We start from the raw sequence: 25242 nt of genomic DNA on the forward strand, positions 1-25242 counted from the left end.
CTTGGAGGAGGGACTTACTTTGCAAAGGTTTGGCAAATTCTTTGGCAATCATAATTTTAAAAATTATTTCATTGTCTCTTGTGTCCAACATCTCAATTATCTCGCCTCTGATCATAATCATATTTTACTTACTCTAGCTTTCCTTACTAAATCATTTAAATATACCTTCAGATTTCTCAATATATTGTCTTCTCATGAATCCTTTTTGAGTATTATTGAGCAAGCATGCAGTTTTGAGGGTGCAAGTATCCCTTGGTATAAACTCTAGAAGATGCATAAAAAGGTGGTTGCACAACTTAAAAATTGGAATTGGCAAGTTTTTGGAAATGCCTAAAATAAGGTGATGGAGGCACAGAAGCTAGTTGACTCTCTTGAATCTCAGATTTTTTTTTGGATCTGACCTTGTGAAGGATTTGGCTTCTGCTCATAAGACACTACTTAAAGTTATCTCTCTAGAGAAAAGCTTGTTACAACAAAAGATTAATGATACTTACTTTACTGATGGGGATAAAAATACTAATTATTTTCATGCCACTATCAAGCACAGGAGGAACATGAATGGCATAATGAAAATTAAGGATATCAATGGGAGCTGGATTCTTGATTCTGAAGAAATTGACAGGAGTGTTGTTCATTATTTCAGTAACCTATTTGATTCTACCTGGTAGGTCTCCCTATAGAGTCTGCTATTTTCTTAAAAGGAAGGGATTATGTCTCTAACCTTTCACTATGTGATGTTCCCACTAAGGAAGAGATTTTTAAAGGGTTGCACGACATCAACAAGAATAAGGCTGGTGGGTCTGATGACTATGCTTCTGATTTCTACTTGAAAAGTTGAAGGAACATTAAAACAGATGTGGTATTAGCTATTCAAAGCTTTTTTCTTGGGAGACAATATGTGTTAGTATTTCACCTCCTCTCTTATTGTGCTTATTCCAAAAAAAAAAACAATGAGAAACCTAGTTGGGCTAACTTCATACCCATATGCCTCACTTTAGTAATCTCTAAGGTGTTAAGTAAAATATTTGCGTCTACATTACAACCACACTTATCCCATTTATCTCCCCCACAACAGTTTGTTTTTATTATAGGCGGGAAAATATCTGACAATATACTTCTAGCTCAAGAAATTATTGAAGATCTTAATAAAGAATGCAACGAAGGCAACATGGTGATTAAACTTGAGAAAAAAAGGCTTCCAACACAGTTAATTGGGATTTTATTTTAAATATTCTGGTGATTAGAGGGTTTCAAAGAAATTTTTGCATGATTATTAAAAGGTGAATGGAGAATAATTATTATAGTATTTTTGTTAATGGTACCTCTCACGGTTTTTTATCTGTCAAGAGAGGCATAGAGCAAGGGGATCAACTCTCTTCTACAATCTTTATTATTGTTTTTTATTACTTATCATGGTTAATCAACAGATTGCAGGAGAAGCATCCCTCTACTATATATTCACACAAATCCAAACTCATGGTCAGTCACCTGGCTTACGTTGATGATGCTATTATTTTCACTAATGCTGGTAATTTCTCAATCAATCTACTTACTAATATGTTGGATAATTTTCAAAACACTTCTTATTTATTCTTCAAGAAGTCAAAAAGCCAAAAAGCGATATTTATAATGGGAAGTCCGTGAAGAAACATTTGGTCAGTTGGGCTGTCAATTACATTGGTTGTTCCTCTGCTTCCCTCCCTCTAAAATATTTAGATGTCAATCTCTTGAGAGGTAGAAGGAAGCAAATATAGATGGATGTAGTGGTGGAGAAAATAAAATCTAAAAGAGGGGACTTGAGGAATATCTTTCTTTTGCTTAAGAGTGTTCTTTACAACGTTCCTCTATATGCTTTACATGTTCTTAATCTTAAAGAAAGAACTCAAATTAATTTGGAGAGGATAGTTAAAAAAAAATTTTGGTTTAGCAATGGCTCTAGGAAAATTTGGGTGGTTGGATTAAGGCATGTAAGCCTAAGTTAACTAGAGGCCCAGGTTTTAAGAGTCTTAATCACATTTCTGAAATTAATATGTTCAAACTTCGGTTCAAATTTAGGGTTGGTGAGTCATTATGGGCTAAATTTCCTCATCATAAATATTGTTACTCCACTCGTTCTGCTATTGTTAAATGGAGGACTAATGACTCAAATTTGGAAATCTATACTTTCTGGCAGAGCAAAAGCCAATAAGTTTATTTATTGAGATCTTGGTGATGGTAACATATCCTTTTGGTATAATCGTTGGTGGGTTGAAAATTTGTGTGAGCATCCTAACTCATTGCAATTTTCAGGTTTACTGGTTTCTGATTTTTGTGTGGAAGGGAATTGGAATGTACACAAATTAATTGAACTGGTTGGAGACAAAGTTAATTTTATTTCCAAAATCCCAATAAATAAACATAAGAATGACATGAGTTTATGGAAAATTAAATCCAACCTATTTTTTACAAAGATGTTGTATAAGGAATTGCAAAAATTTTGATTCTTGGAATGGGGGCATTTGATTTGGGATGCTTTTCTATCCCCTTATATGAACTTTCTTTCTATGTTGTCTTTTGATGACATCTTAAAACTTTAAGACGTTAAGGCTTGCATCATAATGCCCCTTATGTAAGTGTGGTGAGGAAAATGCCACTCACCATTATTTTCAACACTCCTACGCTAGTGAAATCTGGCTTCTATTGGGGCAACATTTTGGAGTGGCTTTTCATTCTTGGAATTGTTTGGATGATTATCTCTTGGATTGGAAATCTGATATTTTTCTTCATAAAATATTGGGTTTATTTCCTTTAATGGTTCTATAGTTTATTTGGTCTATTGGGAATAATTTCAAATATGAGATGTCTTCTCCCCCTCATCATATCACATTTTCTTACATTATTTTTTATTACTCTAAAGCCTACAGATGCCTGAAGTTTGCTACCTCTAGCCTGCATCCAAGGGAGGGCAGGAGGCCAACCCTTTTTTTTGACAACCCTCTCGCCTTGCTGGGTTAAAGCTAATGTGGATGACAGCTGGACATTAAATGGTGCTGGTGTTGGTGGAATTTTTAGGAATTATCTTGGAAAATGCTTATGTTGCTTTTCTTCTCCTGCTTCAGCCACCTCTCCTATTGAGGTAGAATGCCATGCCTTATCCAATGTTGTATTTTTTAACTAGTCCCTGTTATGATTGAAACAGATTCTACTTTAGTTTTGGATTCTTTTTTCCAAGAAAAAGGAGCCTATATGGAATCTGATAATCTGTTTTAACATAATTTGGAACCATATTGATACATATAAGCTTATTATTAAGTGGAGTTTCATTTATAGGGAAGGAAATTCACCTACTGATTGGCTAGCTAAAAGGGGATCTTTGGGGGAAACTTATGGATGGTGACCTCTTAGACATTGATTTTATTAGAGGTTAATTACTAGCTTGATGGGCTCATTCTGATGTTATTTTTCATTGTTGTTTCTGAATTTGAACTCTTCATATCTGACTTGGTATTCTCTACACACCTCTTTTCTCTGCCTCGAGCTACCTTTTGTTTGGTGGCTATAAGAAAATCCATTAACTATAAACAAAAGTCGCTCAGCTTGGCAAGTTTCTTTTTTTTTTTTGTCTAAAACTACTGGCTACCAATTGTTTTCTTTGGTTGTTGTTTACATATTTGGGATTATATAAAGGTTTTGCTATTATATTTTTGCTTTGGTTTTGGTTTCATGTTCTCTTTCATAATTTCTCGTAGGTTGTGTTGCTGATTTTTTGTGAAATTGTTTCCTTTGGAGGATTGTCACTCTGTATCTCTAGGAGCTACCTTCAGATGGGACTTGGCTTCTATCAACTAGGAGTTGCTTTCTTTGGGGATTTGGCTTTTGGATGGTTTGTCACTCTAGCATTATGAGATGCTTTCTTTTCTCTAATTTCTCTTTGGTTTCTTTATTGGATTTTGTTTTTGGATAATATGTTTTTGGGTATACATTTTCTAATTTTTTGGAGATCTTTCTTGAGTGAGTTGTATACCAGATGAAGGGACCCTAGGTATATTTGTTCTTTTAATGGGACCCTTACATCTAATTTTGTAACTCTTCTTGATAATTAATAAAATTGCCTCTGGGCTTCTCCAATATGTGTGTGTGTGTATGTATAAAGATTGGTTGGAGGCTATGATATGAGCCCCCAACCAACCTCATGTGTATAACCACTCGATTCTGCACTCCAAGGCAGATGCACTCAGACGGCCTCGAACCCGTTCATCATCATCACGATCATCTCGCAAGAATCTCGAGGTAATTTTTTAGCAAGAAATGTTCAAACTTTGATTAAAAATTATCCAACAGTCTAATTTCAACAAACTTATTACCAGACAGACCTACAAGATGAGATAGACCCAAGTCACCCAATAATACTTAAATTAGTCAATCCAAGTCAAATCAAGCACATTTCAAGTCATTAAACCACTTTTGAAAGTGTTTAATGAAGAATTGAAAGTTCAAATTGATTCTAAGTATCACGAACTTATAATCAAACCGAGCTTCTCAGCAAGAAAAATCCAAAGAGCCTAATGGAGTGGTTTGAATCCATCATTGAAGCACTCAAGTGTTCCTTAAATGTCATCTAATCGAAGGAATCGTGATTCTCTCGACCGTCCGATGGAATGGAATGAATCCCTTTTTTATTCGTAAAAAGACATCTCCTAGACTATAAATAGAGACATGCCCCCTCTTGAGAGAGGAGGGAGACCTTGAGCCAAAAGAAGAGTGGAGCTTTTAAGAGTTGAAGTCCAACATCGTTTCTACACTATATTTTTGGTGAATACCTCCCGCTTCTGCAGTCGTCAACCACCATCAACCCCCACCTGTTGGCCAACGTCGACCGTCGTGATTTGTCTTCTACTCGTTACGGTGAAGCTCCGAACGAAGTCAAGACTGACTTTGTGGAGCAAGGAAGCAACAAATAATGTCGCAAAGTCACAAAACATTCTACGGAACAATGTATCATCACGTATGTTGTGTCAAACTCTCAAAATATGTATCAAAGCTCTAGCAACTACTTCCCCTACAATAGCTCCATAACATTAGGCAACCAACTCTTTTCTGCACGATCATTATAACTCAAAAAACTTTGTAACACTTTCTTGCCTATTAGATAAGAGATGTACGTGCAAACACCAATTTATAGTGAATCATTTCAACTTGATAAAACCCTATAATTTTTTTTCTTTATAACCTTTCCAAATAAAAATTTCTGATATTTATACACATTCTTTCTATTATCTAAATATAATTTTAATTCTCATTCAACGCTAAGACAAACTCATTGCTCTATTACCGCGAATTCTCTATCAAAAAACATTCTATTCTTAAATAACTTTTAGAAAGCATGCATATATATATTGAAATTCTATTTAAAGCACCTCCCTACCACCAACATATAAGACTTATTATTCAAATTCACATTTTTCTTCCTCCATGCACCCCTTGCGATTTTAATTATACTCTGCCTCATTCATCACGGTAGGCTGAAGGCGATTGATGCAGTCCTTTCATCATATTTATTTCATTATGCTATCATACTCTAGTCGCAATCATCAAATTCCTATAGAAGTAAACATTAGCATATAAGCAAATGCTCGCTGAACCAACGTATCAGATGAGACAAGATTGCAATTCTTGGTCTGCGAGCAAAGACAGATGACCCATGAAAGTAAATTTATATTGAAAAAAAAAAAGAACTCAAAATAAATAATATAAAAGATAAAGAAAATCAAGCCAAACCATACTAAAAGCAATGAATGCATAACTAAACTGCCGCAGAGACAATCATATAAGGGATTACTAGGAAACTCAGCATGCAGCTACTTCCAAACCAAGCAAACGGTGAAAAATTAAAAAATTGGCACCAGAAGTTAAATACTTTCATAAAACTGCAGTCTATACTCAAAAGTGCAAATGATGCTCATCAAATCCATATAGAACCCATCTATCATCGCATCACACAATGATTAATCAAATTTTGTTTTTTTTTTTTTTTTCCTGATGTGAAAGGCAAATTTAACTTAAAATTTTGAAAATCTCAGAACCATAACAAATTCAACGAAAAAAAAGAGATTATTCTTCATCAGAACCTGAAGATTCACTACTAGTATGGCCTTTCACATTCAAGACACCATTTACAGCTTTGCTGTTGTGTTCCTTCTCATCATCCTCATCATCACTGTACTCACTCTCATAATCATCATAACCCTCTTCCTCCTCTGCTTCTTCTTCCTCAATACCATCCTCGACAGGTGCCCCTTCCTCGACCACATGGCCTCTTGTCCCAGTCCGACTCCGTTTTAAGACCTTGAACTTCAGGTTTGCCTTTGTGTCACATCCAATCCATGCATCACATAAGCAGTAAGAGCATAGATTATAGGTCCCTTCAGCTGGGGCCTGGAACTTGCCCATCACTAACCTTGATCCACTCTTCACCTTCTCAATAGCTCTCATCACAGCAACATTCACGTCCTTAACGCTTGCACCCAAAGCCTCCTTTGTTTCTTGAATAGCCTTAGAAGCTGCAGTAATGGCTGCAGTCTCATCCATGAAGTTCACCTTCTGAGAAACCCAGACTTCATTTGTCACGGGATCAGCAAGCAGAAGCCAGAAATTCTCTTCTTTGTGGAACGGATAGTAGGGAGAATGAGGAAGAGCTCCAACAAGGCCATTTCTCCTGCTGAGATTGATCCACGCATACATTGTTACAAGGTCACTTTCCTGAATGCCCTCTTCTCCCTCTGTTTCGCAGGTAACTTCCAGAGTAATGGACGGCATCATTTCGAGCACAATCTCAATGTCGTGTGCCTCGGTATCCGAAAATCCAGCAGCATGAATGAGTAGCTCATGACGTTCCTGAACACCCATGTCACGTAGATCCTGAAAAGTGCGCACTTTCTGAAAGAAAATAAATCATGGCATGAGTTTTCTTGAATAGAAGCACGAACTCGTTATCATAAAAGTAAAAAAATGAAGTAGAAAAACATGGCATAGCACAAAAAGCTGCATGGCAAAGAAAAAATTATAATGATGGTCGCAATCAAGATATTTGCACTTGGAGAGGGAAGAAACATAACATTTAATCATTAATGCAAAGTGGGTAGAGTTCTGCAGGACTAATATTTTGTATTAAAAAATAAGCCAGAGATAGAAAATGACAGTCTTGGGAGGAATTGTCTCGGAGTTTTGTGTTAGCGCTACCCAAGGCTGTTGGTAGAGGCTAGGAATAGGTTTTAAAAAATGATTCATTTCCTACCTAGCTCAAAATTAATAATGCATCCCATGTGGCAAGGTTTTTCGTTAACTAAGTTGTTAGAATGTATGCCAACCTTCCACCAAAGTCCTTGATTAAATTGTTAGACTTGTGTCATATTTTTGGAAGATATTATCAAAATTACATATGACACAAGTGAAATTCTCCTTTTTTATAGGCTCAAGCTGCTAAGCAGACACTAAGGTGGTAAATAAGATTCTTGGAATCTTGCTTAGGATTTTCCTACAGAAAACAGCTTATGAAACAGAGATTTACACCTACCAACTTGATGAATTTACCTATAAAAACATTATTTTCACAACCACCAAGAGAACCCCATTTGAGAAGCTTATAGTCATGATCGAGGCTAATTGATATGACCAGCATTCCATCTCATAAATTTTCTGACGTGGCATTCTCATTTGCAAAGCATTTGCAATGCTCTTATGCTAATGTGAGGTGAAGAATAAAAAAAAATAGTAATGCTAAGAATGCTAATAGAGTAAATCATAATCATTATTTCAAAGAATAGAAAAAGGAATGTGTTGGTTCACATTCAACATGAAACCCATTTTAAGTAATGAAAAAGCTTGGAATTAATGCATTGGTCTACCAACATATATGTAAATTAATCTAATTTTGATTACTGAGCATATTTTCTTATTCAAAAGAGTTAACCAACCTTAAGATTTAGAAACTAACACAATTGTAGGAGATAGATCTTATTAATAGCACGTGCCTTCACATCTTATCAATTGCATGTGCTTCACAGCCCACTTTTTCCGATATGGAATCAATCTTTACGGATGAAATGACTTCAAATCAAAGTATAAAATGAAAAAAAAAAAAAACAACTGACAAGAGACATTTGTTTAGCAAGAGAGGACCTACAAAAGCTAGCACCAGACTTGTGGAAAACTACCTGGATTTCAACACTTAAATAAAGTGTTCATTTGGTCATAGGGAATTCCAAATTTTAAATATATATTTTGAAATTCAAATTTAATTTTTTTCACGGCATTTCTAAATCTCAGGCTTCACGTAACATTATACTTGTTGGGCTCTAACTTGAGACCTTGTGAAAGGTTTTCAGTTTCGTGAATCACCTTAATTTGTATCATCACAAACTATTTAGTTAAGCATCTACCAAGCTTTATTAAAAATTAAAGGTGGAAGCAAAATGAATATGTACCGAGTGGACAAAACTGTTTCAAAATGGCCTTCATTCTTAAAACTATTAAGCGCTTCAATTGGAGAAATGTATGATATCCAGAAGCACAAGAAATCAGCACCAAATATTAAAATGTCTAATGAAATGAGTTCCTTATCTGATAGAGTTTAATTCCATCATCAATGATTTGAGGAATATTGATGCGATGGTAGATGATGAAGCTCAAGATTTGTTATTATTATGTACTTTATCACCATTTTATAAAAACTACGACATCATGCTACATGAAAGAGATAACAAAGCTTTCCAAAGGGTCAAGAATTCACTTTTTAACTAAAAATGGTATTTATAGGCTTGAAGGTGTTAGACATGAAAACAATGATGGATTATTAGTTATGGGTGATCCTTTGAGAATAATAAGTCAACCTCTAATCACAGCAAAAGTATTTTAACTAGTCAAGATGACAAACCTGCTACAAAAAAATGAGTAACATGCATATGAAAATTATGAAGCATCAACTAGCACATTCTAATGTTGTAGATTAGTCTAATGAAGATCTAAAAGATGCTCTATTAGCAATGTTGGAGATAATTGAATAATAAGCAAATTATAAAATTTAACTTGTTCATATCATATATGTCCTCATAGAGTGATTATGTTTGTCTTATATGAGAAATGACATGCTTTATAAGTTGCTGATTGAATGACCAACTGTTTCACATAAGGAACTCATAATCCCAAATGTCCACTGTTTCACATATTGAACTTAAGTTCTCCTATCCCAAAATTTATAGATTTTCTCTTACAATTTTTAAATTCAAAATCAATCAGGCGCAAATTGAATGACGTCAAATTGTTAACTAAAAATATGTGACCATAATCACAAAAGAAGAGTAACAAATCTATCAAGTCTTGGGGGGATGCTTTGAATATGAATAAGAGACAAGAGTGGAACAAAGAAAACAAAAGAGAGAGGAATTCTTAAAGCTATATATTACTGCTCATTTATTTAGTTTAGTGAAAACAATCAAATCTTTGTGTTTACCTAGGCTTATTTAGTTGAAACAAGGAAATCTTATGTTCTCGTGTTATTGAAAACTTTTGTTATTACTTAGTGGTTCAGTGGAATGATTGTAGAAAATAATTGGCATAAAAATTACATATTTTCTAACATGGACGTTACAGCACATCTTACTTTAGGCAACTAGAAACAACAGAATCAGTTGTGACAACATGCAAGCAATTTCATTAAAAAAAATTATAAGAGCCAAACTTATATGATACTGACATTTATTTAAGCAAATCCAACCAAAATTAACACAGTATAAGAAACCCGACATCCAGAACAAAAAAAATTCACACTAAAAATATTCAGTTTTTACCTTGCGGGCAATTTTCTTGAAAATTGCCTCACTAAAATGTGGAAGTTGTAAGAACGCGGCTATTCCTTCCGAATTCGCCCCACCTGCTTTTCTTGCACTAAGTGGAACAGCCTGCGCTAAATAATAATACAGTGTGAGGAGTATCTTTGCATGCTCCGTCAAATATTAATTTTAGCAATTTCAAGAAAAAGCGCATACACTTATTGTTCATGCATGTTTGAGATTTTAAACGGTACATAAGATTTCAAATATGAAGTTATCCATGAGTCCAATGCTAAATTTGTGAGCATTCTGAAAAGGAAGTTAACTGGCGGAGCTAATACTTGATCAAGAAAACAGCATTTGATAAAACTATTCAAGCATACCATAAGTTTTTGTCTTATACCTAAATTAGAGATTAAAAAATAAATACTATGCTTTGAAAGTTGAAACAGTTGGTCATCGTTCAACATAAATTTTAAAATTAGTAAACAATAGATAGTATCTTTCAGCAAAAATAAGGGTCATTTAGCTGCATATCACTCAATTCTTATGTATTTACATATCGAACACCTAACTTTGATTTTTTACATTTATACCACCCAAATCCTTTTATATAACATCAAAAATACAACTATTTCAAATTTTAAAAAGTGAAATACGAGTTGTTAAGCATAGGTAAGGTGGCATATATGAAAAAAAATTAAGGTTTAGGTTTTAGATATGTAATACTTAGGAATTGAGTGGTATGTGTGTAAATCTTCCAAGTTAAATTTCGACCGTAGATATTGTCAAAACTTAACTGGTACAACGAACTACATGAAGGAGTGGAGTGCATAACCTGAACAATACTTTGTGAAAGCTCAACCACCCCAATCGCAGGTCTTAACCATCCATGCCCCAGGGGATTGCGGGGTAGAACAGCTATCTGAAAGCAAACAATATGTGATGAGTACATATAGAAATTAAATGTGAAATAAAACGGCACAGGAAATTAAAATAAAACATAAAGATATATAAGATACCAAATGTCGTCAAAATAAGTAAATGCACCTACATCAACTAGCAATAGGTGGTACCAAACCAATACAGATTAACCATACGTTCGGAGGCATGATTTGCATGGCTATGTTATAGAAAAATAAGGCTTCCATTTGTTAAATCAAAGTGCTGAGATAGACATATAAGCACCGCATGCATGTTTAAGATATGCCAAAAGCCAAATGACGATTCAAAAATCAACTAAAGATGATTAACACAATCTTAAAGAATTAACCATAGTTTCAACACAATCAAAACATTCAACATTTTCCTACCTCCCATCATTCAGCATCAAAAAAATATCCATTGAGAAAATAAATACAGAATACTAGGTTTTAAGATCTACTTTTCATCCACCTCTATCTCTCACACTCTACAAAAGAACATGCCTACTTGTTGCTTATTTAACGCAACATTCTAAACCAAAACAATCAGCATTGAAGCATGCAATTCTAATGCACCATAATGAAGAATTTAAAAACAACTAGCTTGATTTTTACAGTAAAAAATGTTATAGAACAAAAATTATATAAATGTAGAACACTCATAAATAACAGATGCCCTCCACGCTTTGTGTTTTATATGCATCATCACCGAGAAACATTCACCGTTCCTCACTTGTGGCATTGATGCCCCCCTGTGTATCCAAAACACAGCGATTGATTTCTTTCAATCAAAATACAGTCCGGGGAATATCATTGAAAGTGAAAAAATGAGCACCAAAATAAGCATCCAATGATTTCACAAATGTTCCCATATAAGGGATTATATTTTGAACTACGTTAAATGCATATCTCTTACTAATGTCCAGAAGAATCCATATAATAATTGAAACATAAAAGTTAATGTAATCCAAAATTGTAAAATTAGTGATCAAAATCATGTCCATTTAAAGCACCTTGACAAGTTCTTCGAGAAGACGAGGTGCGAGCTCAAGCATTCGCTTGAAATCTCCCAACAAAGAAGAAGATAAACTGGCAGACTCACGAGTCAATTGAGCTTGTACCAAGAGTTCCATCTGAAAATAATTATCAAACAGTAAGTACATCAACGTTGATACAGCCATATTATTTTACAAATTATCAACTGAAAACATCCACCTTAACCAATGCAGGATGTTGTTTCCAGAACTTAGCTTGCTCTGTCTTGATATTTTTTAGATCCAAATTCAACTCGCTTCGAACTGCCACAAACAACTTCTGAAGGGGTTCAGTATCACTTCTACGGATGGGCATTTCCACATATTCTGCAGCCTTAATGAAGACATCCATGACCTTGCTGATCATTAAAAACAGCCGAGTTCAATAAGAAAAATTCATGTCAAATAGTATAAGTGAATTAGGATATGCATATTCTAAAAATAATGTCGATACCCTTCTCACCATCCACCTCAACATCAATATCTATGTATACATGTGCATATGTGTATGCATAAAAATATATGTGCATGTTAATGTTAATTACGTATATGTGTTAAAATGAAAATGACAACAAAAGACTCATTGATACCAATGTTGAATATCATAGTAATGCAATTTTTAAAGGATTTGTGGTATAAAGAAGGATGGTTAGCAAGTGATGGTAGTGGTGATGGTAAGATGAGATGAGCGAAAAATAATCATATTAAATATGTATCCTATATATATATATATATATACTCGTACATGTCAACAAAGAAATCAATGTAAACTAAGTGTGAAAACATTAAAGGATAAGTGTGAGAATGCAGGAGTAGCAAATATTATGGAATAAGGTGGTATATTCATATAACCTTAAAATTAGGTTTTGAAGCTAAATGATACATGAGAAGAAAAAGATCACCATTGTTATACTAGAAGGAGACAGCTTGTTGGGTTATTGAAGTAGTTACATAAGCGAACAAATAATAAAATTTGCCAGAAGACCATAAATATCATACACGCTACTCAGCCTCCTTTATTCGTACATGCTAAAATTATTGATTTAGTATAAAGAATTAGAACTGATATGAGTTCCTGGTGGCCAAAAAAACATAATAGATTTAGAAATACCACAATACCGAGGAACTAAAATGGCAGAGGACTAAACAACCATGCATAGGGCTTTCCATAAACATGTTCACGCTTCTCTAAGAAACCTTCATAAGAAAAAATGATCAATAGCCGACCTCCCATAGATATGGCCCGAGTTCACAATAAGAGGCTAGAATAGAACTTGGAAGGCTTCTGGAATTTTTCAGGAGATTTTCTATAGATTTATTAAACTAAAGGTCTCTCAGGGTGTTGTTTTCCACTGTACCTCACATAATAAATGCAAAGTTCAGCGTGGTTCATTTAGAATTTTTTTTGTCTAGATATCTGATAAAGGTCACAAAACTTATAAAAAAAAAAACATTTATTTTATAAGAGAAAGGCGCTGATCTTCATTTCCTTGTTACTTCTGGAAAAAGTCCATAAAAAGTGACACTTTGATACCCCATTGGTGTGGATCAGACAAAAGAATTTTGAAATTATGGTTCCTACATCTTATGACTCTAATTCTTTCTACATGGCCGAGAAAATAAAGCATGTTACTAAATTGGAATATTTAAAACAGAAAGCTGGCAATCAGCTACTCATTACGTGAAGAAATCAGTTTCAAAGTTCAATAGTAAGACAAAGTTTAAGGGCGCTTAAAGCGTAAAGCAAAAAGCTAAACAGCACAAAATTAATCTGCAATAAAATTTATATTAGAATAAACTGAGAGATATATCAGTGCTCAAGTTAAAGGGAAGCATAAATTCCACAAGTCAAAAGCCAAAAGAATAAAGTTTGGTATCCAACAACAATATTCATGAGCAGACGATAAGAAGGACAAGGACACAGGTTGGAATTGCTAAGTGTCTCAAAGAAGGAAAAAAGAAAAAAGAAAAAGAAAATAACAAGATCCAATTAAAATTTTCATTTTGAAAGCCATGCTTTTTATTCATAAAATACTGTTCCAGGTTAAATACTAAAGACCGTAGCTAACTAAAACACACATGCACAAAAATTTAAGCACAAAAGAGAAACATCCTACTATCACTACATGCATTATAGTGAAGTATACCAAACACACACTCCACGTCTCATCAAAATTTATCAGCTCAAAGAATAAAGTCAAAATACCACAGTGATTACTCTCATATTAACTAGAGACTTACGGGAAAAAAAGTCATAAAAAATTATATGGAATTTTTAATGAATGCTGCAAGGTCAAAAATTAAAGCCAAATTACAAATATGGTTATAAACCTATACCTTGGAGCTAATGAAGGTTTCATGAAATAGAAGTAGGTTGACAAAGTTTGATGCATAACATAATTCCCTGTATACTTAGCAGATCTTGATAAATATATCACTGCTATTATAAGAGGTAAAAGAATGCAGACTCCGACAATTCCAAGAAGAAGTATCCCGCCAGATGCACCATCAAATTTTAGCAGAAATTGAGGTAACGCAATCCCCATTTCAAGCCCCTGAATGAAAAAAAAGATAATCCCATACTATTAGCTTTCATAATGCAGAAACTACCCCTTCGTTAAGTGAATTTATAAAAAACAGTCCAGCACATTACCTGCCTACCATCTGGGTGACCGTACTTTTCATAGTTTTCACGTGAAACAGGATCAGTCAAAGCCTGGTATGCCTTAGAGATAAATTCTACAAAATATTTGTGCGCCTCTGGAAAATGAAGAGTAAAAACTAGTTAGATGAGACAAGCAATTATCGTTCACATCGCAGATGATCAAAAGCATGACAGAGTGCATAGAAATCACACCTGGATCAGGGTTTTTATCCGGGTGATATAAAATGGAGAGTTTTCTATATGCCTTCTTTATTTCTGAATCTGATGCTCCTGGTTCTAACCCAAGAATGCTAAAAGGTTCAAATGGTTGGCTCTATTAAACACAAGAGGAAGATAGTTCAATAATCAGATTCGGGGGATTTTGAAATGATACAATACTGAAATAAGACTGTATTTTAGAATGACAGCACCCTTACGATATTCAACTGAATAATATACTAGTATAAGTTGCTTCCAATTGCTAGAAAACTAAACTAAAGGCATCAGAATACAAATAAAGATAGAAGCATTTTCAATGACAGCACAGTTTATTTCCTCAAAGAAAATTTTTCAAAAGTTATTACTATTGATACAGCAACTACAACAACAACAAGCCTTTATCCCACTAAGTAAGGTCAGCTAAATGAATCATTCTTCTCCATTGTGTCCTAATGAGTGTCATATTTTCATTTAATTCTAATAAAATGAGATCATTTTTTATAAAACATGCCCAAGTCTATTTCTATCTCTACCTTACTTAACATAAGTTGAATCTAAAATATCTACTCTCCTAACCAGGTCATCGGATGGTCTATATTTAATGTCACCAAACAATCTAAGGCGACTCTCTCTAATCTTGTGTGCATTTCTTAATAGTGCAATTATTGTAGTAAAATCTTAAGCTACCAAAATTCTGACTATGCTAAGTAATGCTAGGGACAAATTTAATTACCCAAGTAGGAAGGGAAAGAAGCAGGGGAAAGTGTCATTTCCATCACTTTTTCTAGCTTTGTTAGAAAGTGGCAGCACGAAACTCTCACTTTCGAGAAGTTTCTGTTTTCTTACTTGTTTTTTTTACAAATAAAGAGCAGCAGCCCACTCCTATGGATATGTGCTGATTCATTAAAAGACTTTCTCCTCATCTTGTTAGTAAAGATAAACTTAAGGTCAGATATGCCACATCTTTATAGACTGAAAATGAAATTAGATGTACAAGACCTTCTCGGTCTCTTAGAAGTAAGAGAGAAACAAACAAAACAAAGAAAGAAAAAATGGGACCAAAAGTTTTAAGCTAGCAAACTAAAAGCTAATGTAATATACCTCACGGCTTGTAATCTTGATGTAATAAACTAGAATCACCATAATCACCCAGAGCAACAGAATTGTCAGATTACTGCAAGTAGAGAAGTTTGAGATCTGCACAAAGAAGAACAAAGTTTATGAACTTTCTTGGTAACAGCACAGCAGTACTAGTCGAGTTATAATATAGTCTTCTTCTTTTACCCGTTTTAATATGGATCTTCTGTACTTCCCAGAACGTGAACATACAGAGCATTGGCAATGAATGGTTTTCGTTTTTCTTGTTACAAAGCGGGATAATCTAACTATTGTGTAGGGTACTACAGAGAGAGCCATCATAGTAAGGATAAATATGGGGAAAAGTGAACCATTCTCCTCAGTCGTTGCCATTACTCCCTTCTGCAGATGAAAAGAAGCATAATGAATGAAATATAAAGGAGTAAAGATTTACAATCTCATGTAAAAGAATAAAAAAATGAAAAAGAAAATAATTTATAATTCAAAATTTAAAACCATGTTACTACAAAAAAAAAAATGAATGTAAGAGATTCTTTATTTTTTTCTATCACGATTTCTTAGAAAGGTACGAAACCATCAAATCCATAAGCAAAAAGAAAATAACACACATAAACCAGCAACCCACAATTTATATATGTTGACCTTCACGACACAAAGAAGGCAGAGGTAAGGAGACAGCCCAATTAACAAGTACAAATCTCAGATTAAAATGAGAAGAAATTCCCAATAATAAAACTACTGATCAGAGCTTAATTATAGGTAGTAAAACTTCCGCATCGACTCAAATAAGATTTAATGAAGAAAAGAATCAATCTAAGCATTACTCAATCAAATTAGCCAAAAAAAAAAAAAAAATAACTCTATTATTTTTAACATTATTGTTCCCCTTTCAATTTGTTGATGAACACGATAAGCCCCAAATTGAAGAGCATAATAGATGTTAAATAATGAATAAGGTGAGAAATCAAAAAAAAAAAGGAAGTAGGAGAAGAAAAGCTTAAATTATTGTGCTTTCTCCTTTCTCAGCATTTGGTGCTCAAACCATTGCCACCAAACTTCAACTTTCTGCCTCTTTCCTAATCTATGTCTTCTCTCTGAAACCAAAGAAAATGGATTTAATAAACCATATACTATATTACCTCTCTATCTTGCCAATTCAATCCTCTCATGCAGCCCACATAAGAGTGCCCCACTCTCCTGTAGCTCAATACCACAATTCACTTCAGCAATTATGTTCTCCTAAGAACTTTTCAAGGGATGTAAATTATAACGTAGTCATGCAAGGAACAACTTCTAAAGAAAGAAAATATATGTAGGCATTCTAAACTAATTTCTTTAATAAGGTATATCATAATAAAATAGAATAAATTATGTAATCAATTTATAAGCCCATTATAAACAAAATTTGAGAAATTAATCTATTTTTTTATAATTGATGAAAGATCCAAAAAAGTTTGAAAATTCTTTAATTCATCTTTCACTATGACAAGTATATATTTATTCATGGTTCAATCTTTCATCAAAGATTATCCAATAATAATAATAATAATAAAACAATGAACAAGCCATCTTCGATTCAATATTGGATTATGATCGAGCTATCTTCAATCAAGGTTCGGCCATTATTAAATCATTGTTCAAAGATGATTCAAATCCTTAGAAATAATGCTTAATGATCACTATTATTTATTAATGGTATGGTTCAAAGTGTGTACATTGTATTCAATCCTAAAGAACATTACTAACATTTAAAGACGATGAATGAAGAGAGGCTGACACATTCACCCATCGAACCGTCATGCTCTAAAATCATTGAAAACAAAGATGGAGCTAGGAAGAACAATCAAAGAGCGCATATGATCAAAAAGTTGCATAACCATTCTACAAGGGTTCTATCTATTAGTTAAATAGCAAAGGCATTTCAATCCAAAATGAACTTTTAGGCATGTTTTAATTAACATTTTTTCTCAAATTTCGCTATTATGGAGCATATGAAGCCAATTTCCCTTTATAAATTTATTATATAATTTTAAATATTTTATAATATAAATGTCTTCTATAAGAGAATCAGGGTAGAACATCTTAACCTTTATTTTTCCGAAATAATTCATTGTGTAACATCGAAGCAATTTATATCCTTTGACACAATGGCTTGATCATTGTTTGAATAATGTTCAATCAATTCTATCGAATCATCCTCTAGCCATCTTTGATGAAGATTGAATAATGATCAATCCAAGTTCATAAATGAATATATCATGATCGAAGATAATTCAATCATTGATAAGATATGATTTCATCATTATTTGATCTTTAAACAAACCATCTTTGATTAATGATCAAATGATGATTGAAGATAAATTTCTCATTATCAATGATTAAACAAAACGGGTTTGATCATTGAAGGAAGAAGATTCAAACATTATATAACCATTGGTGGAACAGTAATAGAGCAAACATATTCATCTTCGATCATGATCAAACCACCTTCGATCAAAATTCAATCATTATTCAATCCTCAATCAATTTTGATCTTATTTCGAACATAATTCACTCCTTGTTGAGAAATAGTTTGAGCATGCTTTATCATTATTATCTCTTTTGAAATTGACTAATTTGAAGTTTATACATATATTTGATCCAATTATATCAATGGAGATGTCATGGTGCTCGGGTAACATTGAAGGTTGAGAGCTTGATTGATAGTGTGAAAAGACAAACATGAGCGAGCTCACTATTTGTTTGTGTTTGGTCGTTCGAATATTTCATTGTTTGAATTCAGCTCAGCTAGAAATTTTACATTAATATGATGCTCCAAGTCTCATTCATATAAATTGTGAAGTATTCATTTAGCTTGCTAAGTCTCAAATTGGCTTGAATTAAAAAAAACACACACACACGCACCCACAACTGTTAGGAAAAAAAACATGCACAAATTTTCTGAAATGAATATGTAACAAATTTAAAATACTAATTAGTACTGATAATTTATTATTTAAATAAGAATCTTCAACTCAAATTGTACAGCAAGAGAAATGACTTCAGTACAATTTATTCAATAAAACACAATAGTAATAATTATAAATGGTACAAAATTTGAATCAAACATGTAGACTATAAAAACAAATATGTGCATCATAGACATGACTATTTCAAACAATATAGCGGTTAAACTGATGAAAAAAAATTAGCACATCTTATCTCAATAAAATTATAATTAAAAAACAAAAAATCGAGGAAAAGTAGAAAGAAACCTACAGATTTTTCAAAATATTAATTCTTCTATTCTAGCAAAATTAAACCCTAGCAAATTAAAAGTAATAACAACAATCTTTCTCCATTGCGTCCTATAGAGTGTCATATTTTCATTTAATTCTAATAGATTAAGATCATTTTTTATGCATTTTGCCCTAGTCACTTTAGGTCTACCGTTGTCTTTCTTAACATAAGCTGGATCTAAAACATCTACTCTCCTAACAAGATCATCAGATGGCCGGCGTTTAGTGTGACCAAATCATCTAAGACGACTCTCTCTAATCTTGTCCGCCAATGGAACTACACTAACCCTATCACGGTTATATTCATTAAGCATTTTGTCTTTAAGTATCAAGTCACTCATCCACCTAAGCATTCTCATCTCAGCAATACTTAACTTTGTTTTGCGCTTCTCATTTAAAGGCCAACATTATGTTCCATAGAGCATTGTAGGTCTCACCAACATCTTATAAAATTTTCCTTTCAGTATGAACGGTACTTTTCTATCACACAATAGGCCTCGATGGATTCCTCCATTTCAACCAACCAACTTGAATTCTACTAATAACATCCTCATCTATATCACCATCACTTTGAACTATAAACCCGAGGTATCTAAAACGTTCACACCTTTTAATGATTAGATCACCCATAGTAACAATTCTGCCACTAGAACTACTACTACTAAAATTACATTCCATATATTCAATTTTGGATCTACTCAAATGAAGGCCTTTAGAGTCTAATGTAGACCTCTATTATTCAAGTTTTTCCTGAACTCTTCTAGTCTTATCCACAAGAAAGATATCATCAACTAAAAGCATACACCAAGATACATCCTCCTGTAAATGTCCGGAAAGATCATTCATAACTGAAGCAAAAAGATACGAGCTTAAAGCCAATCCCTGATGTAATTCAATTGAAATAGGAAAATACTTGGTCAATCATCCTGCAGTTCAAACACAAGTAACAGCTCTAGTATAAATATCCTTAAGAACTTGAATATAAGTCATATCAAAACATTTTTTCTCTAGAACTCTCCAAAGAACTTCTCTTGGAATCTTATCGTAAGCTTTTTCTAAAACAATAAAAATCATATGCAAATCCTCCTTAATCTCCCTGTACTTCTCCATCAAACCTCTCAATAAATGTATAGCTTCCATAGTAGAATTGTCTGGCATAAATTCAAACTGATTATGAGAAATCTTTGTATCACGTCTTAACTTATGTCCAGTTACCCTCTACCACAATTTTAAAGTTTGACACTGTTGGTCAATTTTTTAAAAATTTTTAATTTGAATTTAATATATAACATAATTTTAATTTTGAAAATAATACTCTTTATTTTGAAAAACAAAGAGACCAGATAGGTATAATATATCTAATAGTTTAGATAGTTGAGTGCGATGCCACAAATTATATATCATCTCGAAATATACAGTCCTAAACATATGCCCGTTGTTTGCTACCCTAAAATTATATAAAAATATGTCAAAAAAACAGTAAATAGTGGCAGCAGTAATAATAATGCAGGTATGAACAAATATGTACAGTAAAGTACAGTAAAAGAGAAAAAGTAAGTACGTATCGGTCGCCTCTGATGATGCTTCAAAACAAATTACAATTGTATAGTACAGTTGCATATATAAAAGAAAAGGGTAAAACAAGCATTTAAATTTTAAATATGGAAACAGGAGCATTTATATTTTCATTAAAAAAAAATGTCAAGTGATAGTCATATGGAAAATTTGAATGGAGTATAAGAATTTAAGTTGGGAATTGGCTCAGTTATAGACCTTTCATCCGTCATAATCCCACAGACAACTGAGGCATCGAAGTCTATATACCAAGATTGAATAGAAGCTAACACTCTAAGGTTGGGCAACTTTGAATCCCTATCAGCTGATTAACAAGTGAACATGTAAAAGATAAAAATCCTCAACCTTATGTATCATATGTATGTAATATTCATGTATGTGATGTTTTTGTAGCATTTTAATTTCTAGATTTTCAATAGCTGGCGTTATAAAGAAGAGATTCACAAGTCCTTCAAAGCTAGGGTCAAAGCTACCAACAATCTAATAAAGTGAGAAGGGCAATTACTAATTAAATATTGGTTTAAAAGTTTCGGCTATATAAACATGAGTATAGTGTTATGCATCATTGCCCTTAACCCTCCTACTTTCCAACTTATAGGCTCATTCGATAATCCATATGCTTATCCAATGCTTTAGGCACTTTATCACCAATACCATAAAAAAAGATAAATTCCCAGAATTTCCAAGGAGGAGAGATAGCCTATTTAACCGGCGGCTCCTCCACATTCGTACTATTCCCATCATACCTTAAACAACTTAAAGGAAACAAGTGCATATTCCAACTCCATGGTTAAACAAGAGTTTGAATTGTATAAGCAAATAATAATAATAATAATAATAATAATAATAATGCTTAGTTGTTAAATATGAATACATAGAAGTTAAGTGATATGTAAGCATACAGAATTTAAAAGAAAATCTGTACATATACATTGTAAATAAAGGTGCCACATGTATATCAACAAAAAGATGGAAAACCATCATATATTCCTATTCCAAGTAATATATGTATGTATATAAATTGCAACTGAAACCAATTGAAACCTCGTTTGGGGTCTAAGCATAAGAAAAATGTATTTACATACTGTCATTTAAGTTCTGTTCATGTTAAAAGAAAATTCAGAATATAAGGGAAATTTATTTAAATATATTAATTGCATCTATAATTTCAATATGAACTGTTGTAATCATTTCAATCAACACTATGAATATTAAATAAGCAAGTAGAATATGACCAACACCCTTTGATTCATATAGATATTAAGCAATAATTTACATGGAAATTGTATAGAGTACATGTAAACCCGCTTATATATGAAACAAATTTGTAATAAGGCACTTGTATCAAAGTTGAAAATAGATGCTAATATATACGAACTTGTGTGAATGATGTACACCACATGGCTAAAAGTAATTTTAATCAATAAAACAGTTAGGCTATCAAATAGAAGAAGCCTTCAAATCTATAGTTATTGCAAAATCCCATGTGTTTCAACAAATATAAACAATCAATCGATCGTATGAAACTAAACTCCTTTAGATTGTATTGATATTCATCTCAACCTTCAAAATAGACTATAACTTACCCTTCATGTATAACCTTCTCGCCACTACAATTGAAAACTACAAGCATCTATCTAGAACCAATAACTTTCAATAAACATACCATGACTTTTCAGAATAGCTTTCCCCAAAGATAGATTGTTGCTTCCTACCGTTTCATCCCATGAATGTCCAAGGAATTTTACGTATATACCACCCAATACTTAAATATTTAAATGTTTAATTTCTAACTTCATTATTATCCAAATCTCATATACCACACCAAAAGCATTACCATATCAGCATAAAGTTCACTTTTCGTATATAAATAAAGTGGCATGTATGTAAAGAATTGAAGTTTCGACGTTAAATAGTAAATTCAAAGGAATTAAGTGGTATGCATGTAAATCATCCATTAGAGTTATTGAAATATTAGAAGCGGTTATCCAATTAACTACCCCTCCAATTAACCACCCCTTTATCAATATCAAAATCCCCATAGAACAAGCTTGGAAATCATGCTTTTAGCATATCTCACAAACTTAAATGTGTAACACTATAGTATTCTATCTTCAAAAATTTCCACTTCTTCTCTTTTTTTTTTCAATGTCAAATCATGAGCAGTTTATAGTATTTCTTAGAAGAGTGAGACCAAAAAAAGTATAACTCATATAGCCGAACCAATACCCATTGTTTAAAGATACTAAAGATAAGAGTAAGGAATCCTCTCAACGACAAGGTAGTAGATATAGTTCTAAAACATTAGAATTGCAAGCTATTATGCTACCGTAGAAGAATAAACAATATATTAATGATTTGAGATGCATTTTCATGAACGAATCCATAATCTTCAATTTCTAACCAAATCTAGAATTGCTTATTTGTACTTCGTTATATTCTGAATTTTCATATGACCTCATAGCATGATTCATGAAACACTTTAATTAGAACAAGAAAGATGTATTTACATATCTCATTTGGTCATATATTTTACAAATAACCATTCAAGCATCCAATTCAACTTATAATACCACTGTTAGCCTGTAAATTTTGATGAATATACATGTACATAAATCAGATTTTAATTATCTGTAAGAAGAGGTTAATCCAAATTGACTAACACATCCCTACTCCATCATACTTTAATGATACATTTAAGAGAGTATAGTTTATAGTGGTTAAAAAGGACTAAACATTCAACATTTGATGTATACCAAACAAATACCTACTGTATATCAAGAATATGCCAATATCATCATGTTCCAAGGCATACGTGAAATTTAGTATTTCTGTATTTCAGAATAACACAGAAAGAAAACAGTGATATGGTGTTTTAACAGAAGAACATAACTAATATTAAAACAGAGTAGCTACAGTTTTTACTCCCTCCATTGATAAAACATAAATATAGTGCAATTTCTCTGGTAAACATCCATATTCAAAGAAGTATTAAGTATAAAAAGAAAGATATGTTGATTCACAGATCTAAGATCTGTAACTTAAAATCCTCCAATTCATGAATTAATACGCATGAAGAAGCTCTTAATAAAAAAAAGTGAGGATTGCTTCAATCAAACCTTCATCACTAAATATAAAACTATGAAGAGATCTTTACCTTCAAGTGCTCACGGAATTCAGAACTTCAGATGGTCAAAAAAAGGAGGAAACCGCGACACAGGGATTCGAAGAAAAACAAAATTCACCAAAAAAAAATCGCGCCTAAAATTTCCTCTCAGGGGTATTTATAGCCGGACAAGCTACCGGTGGTGAAGAGCGGCGGTGAGGGGAATAGGCAACCAACGAGGTTTTCGATAGTAGGAAGGTGGCCGGACTCTTCTGGGAGGAAAAATTTCTTACCGGCGAAGCAACCGGCGACGAGAAGAACAGGCGACCAACTAGGGCTTGAGAGGAAGAGACGACCAACTCGCGAGAGCCCGGTTAGACTTTCGAGGTGTGAGCTGAGGAAGGGACCGTAAGCTTCTTTTTTTATTATTATTATTAAGAAATTTTTTTTAAATATTATTATTTTATTAAAATTCCTCAATTTGCATACAATAAGATTCTGTCCGGACTAGCCTGTGTGTTATTTTTTACATCCGGAGTCCAGTGGGTACATACCACGTGGCATGTGGGCCCCACTAATATATTGGTTGTGTAGGTTTTATAGAGTGGGATCCACTTATCATGTGACATGTGTCTATTCCAAATAAGAATTTTGCGTCTGATATCCTGATGTAATAAATTTTGGTTATCATGAGCTCATGAAACCTCGTGATTCACCTTCTTGCTCCATTGCTTCATTTGTTGGTCTGCTTGTCCTCAAAGAAGCCTCGATCGATGCTCACATCAGCAAAGGCCCATGTTTATCTGCATTCCTCACACCCTATTCACGCTTCAGGTTTTTCAAATTTTGAAATTAATTTTTCAAGCTCGCTTATTAATCGTGGATTTTATGAAAGATGGAAGAGAAATTGAAAGATGAAAATCCATTGCTTCATTTATTGGTCTTGAAGAGATCTCGTGCACCACTCGTTAAACATTGGAAAGACATTTGTGGTAAGAAATCAGAGATCACTCTGGATGGACAAGGCACTTTTTTACTCTGGGACTAAAATGACCTCTTGCAAAGGGTCACATGATTCTCTTAACGCTTTTTCTCAATGTGAAATAATATGAACAAAAAAAAAAGGAAAATAATGAACTGAAAGACAAACTTCTAAGCGAATGATCAATAACTTGTAACCAAGCTTTATTGCAGTTATTGGTCGTACATCTTGTTTTTAAGAATGAATAACTTAAATTAGGCATTCATCGGCCAGCATAACTGTTAGCTTTGGAAAAGAAGGATTGATTAGCTCTGTATCTAATACTAATATAATCTAAGTGGTACTTGTCAGCTAGATCTATTATATTTTGGTTGTATTAATCATGTCCAGACCAAATCAAAGAATAAATGGGAAGGTTCAATCCAAAATAACCAAATTTTAGTCATTACAGGCTTATTCATGTTATGAAATTTAGGGCAAAACAATCACAGGAATCGACACAAATCCAAAAGAAGAACGCAGAGATTTAGCGAGGTTCGGCAAAGATGCCTACATACTCGGGAGCGAGCGGCGAATT

The 25242-nt window shown here is 33.2% G+C and overlaps 1 protein-coding gene across 2 annotated transcripts; it reads right to left on the reverse strand.

Annotated features, from left to right (window-relative positions):
• Nucleotides 1-5875: 5875 nt before the first annotated feature.
• LOC110030744 (dnaJ protein ERDJ2) lies at nucleotides 5876-24091 on the reverse strand. 2 transcript variants are annotated; one of them, XM_020733635.1, is made up of 11 exons: nucleotides 23977-24091; nucleotides 15911-16105; nucleotides 15728-15823; nucleotides 14621-14741; nucleotides 14417-14523; nucleotides 14101-14318; nucleotides 11945-12122; nucleotides 11743-11862; nucleotides 10645-10731; nucleotides 9825-9935; nucleotides 5876-6915 (listed from the first exon to the last, which is right to left on the reverse strand). In XM_020733635.1, the coding sequence occupies exons 2-11, from the start codon at nucleotides 16094-16096 to the stop codon at nucleotides 6091-6093; spliced, it is 2049 nt and encodes a 682-aa protein (XP_020589294.1). In that variant the 5' UTR covers nucleotides 16097-16105; nucleotides 23977-24091; the 3' UTR covers nucleotides 5876-6090. The 2 variants fall into 2 exon arrangements, with proteins under 2 accessions (XP_020589294.1, XP_020589293.1); XM_020733634.1 differs by having other exon boundaries at nucleotides 23735-24091.
• Between the last annotated feature and the right edge of the window lie 1151 nt (nucleotides 24092-25242).

The sequence above is a fragment of the Phalaenopsis equestris genome, unplaced genomic scaffold (genome assembly GCF_001263595.1).
Source record: "Phalaenopsis equestris unplaced genomic scaffold, ASM126359v1 Scaffold000759, whole genome shotgun sequence".
Classification (NCBI taxonomy): Eukaryota; Viridiplantae; Streptophyta; class Magnoliopsida; order Asparagales; family Orchidaceae; genus Phalaenopsis; species Phalaenopsis equestris.